This window comes from Mastigoproctus giganteus, chromosome 12 (assembly GCF_048544385.1).
Source record: "Mastigoproctus giganteus isolate SK-2022 chromosome 12, ASM4854438v1, whole genome shotgun sequence".
Taxonomy (NCBI): domain Eukaryota; kingdom Metazoa; phylum Arthropoda; class Arachnida; order Uropygi; family Thelyphonidae; genus Mastigoproctus; species Mastigoproctus giganteus.
The window spans coordinates 171055426-171056533 of record NC_143586.1 but is presented as its reverse complement, the minus strand read 5'-3'; the positions used below and the strand labels follow the sequence as shown (position 1 = coordinate 171056533).

Below are 1108 nucleotides of genomic sequence, written 5' to 3'. Positions count from 1 at the left end.
GTTAGCGGACACTTCTCTGTAACGGACACATTTTCGTTCCCCATGGCTGTCCGTTAAAGGGAAGTTTCACTGTATGTGGTTTCGATCCAGTTTTGTCACCTGTGATGTGTTCACAAATCAAATATTTCTTTCTTATTTCCACTACATGTAGTCTTGTAATATAAAAGTCTTTCATTTTTTTTTTTTCCCCGTATCTTTTGTTTCTTAATTGTGAAGTCTTTACTTATTATTTTCATTTTTTTCAATAATCGATTTTTCTTTAATATCAGGATTTTTAAGTGCTGCTTCATACTCAAGATCTTTTCTTTTCTTCTCAGACTTTCTGATAAGATCTTTCTCTTTTCTATTACTGCCATTATTAACAACATTGCTAATAGCTGAAGAAAAAATGTTTCCTTGTTCCTTTGAGACATGTAGAAGGCTAAAAATTAAAAGCACTAAACTAAAAATTAAAAGCACTATAAATATTCTTTTATTTAAAAGTACTAATGAAATACACTTCCTTAGACATGTATTTTATTCGAGTGTGTCAGTCTTAAAACTGCCACATTGTTGGTAAAAAATAAACGAGTTACTTAATGTGTGCACTGCATTATATTTCAGGTGCATTTGCAAATAGTAATAATTCATGATTTATATTAAAAAAAGAAGAAAAAAAAGAGCAAACTATTTTTATGTGTAAACCAAGAAAATTTTGTTTCTGGACATTGCCACATTGGGCATTCTTTTCTCCAACCAGCAAAAAAAATGTAAAACACATGAGTGATAAGATCATATTAATGGATAGAACTGACCTGTAAAAATAAAATAGATAAGATTGTCAACGACACAGGTGCTTACAGAATCGACAATTTATTAATCATAACTTCAGTTGACAGTTTTTTCAGGAAGTTGAGGGAACAAGGAAATATTAGTTTATCTGTTCTTCAATGTATTGATAATAAGGAACATGGTAATACAGTAAACCCTCGCTATTCGCGGGGGTTACGTTCCTGAGAAATGTCGCGAATACCGAAAACGCGAATACTGAGTTATGGCTCCCATAGTAATAAAGGGGTTCCGTTCCAAAGTATGAAATATATAAGAAAAACTAGTCTAAAATTTTGTC

General features: G+C 31.4%; 1 protein-coding gene across 1 annotated transcript in view; it reads right to left on the bottom strand.

The window, feature by feature from the left end:
- Window positions 1–437: 437 nt before the first annotated feature.
- The window catches only part of LOC150077591 (uncharacterized), a 52463-nt gene continuing 51792 nt past the window's right edge, over window positions 438–1108 (bottom strand). The window contains exon 4 of the mRNA XM_090385954.1: window positions 438–442. Coding sequence (XP_090242080.1) covers window positions 438–442 — 5 coding nt within the window. The remainder of the gene's footprint in view (window positions 443–1108) is intronic.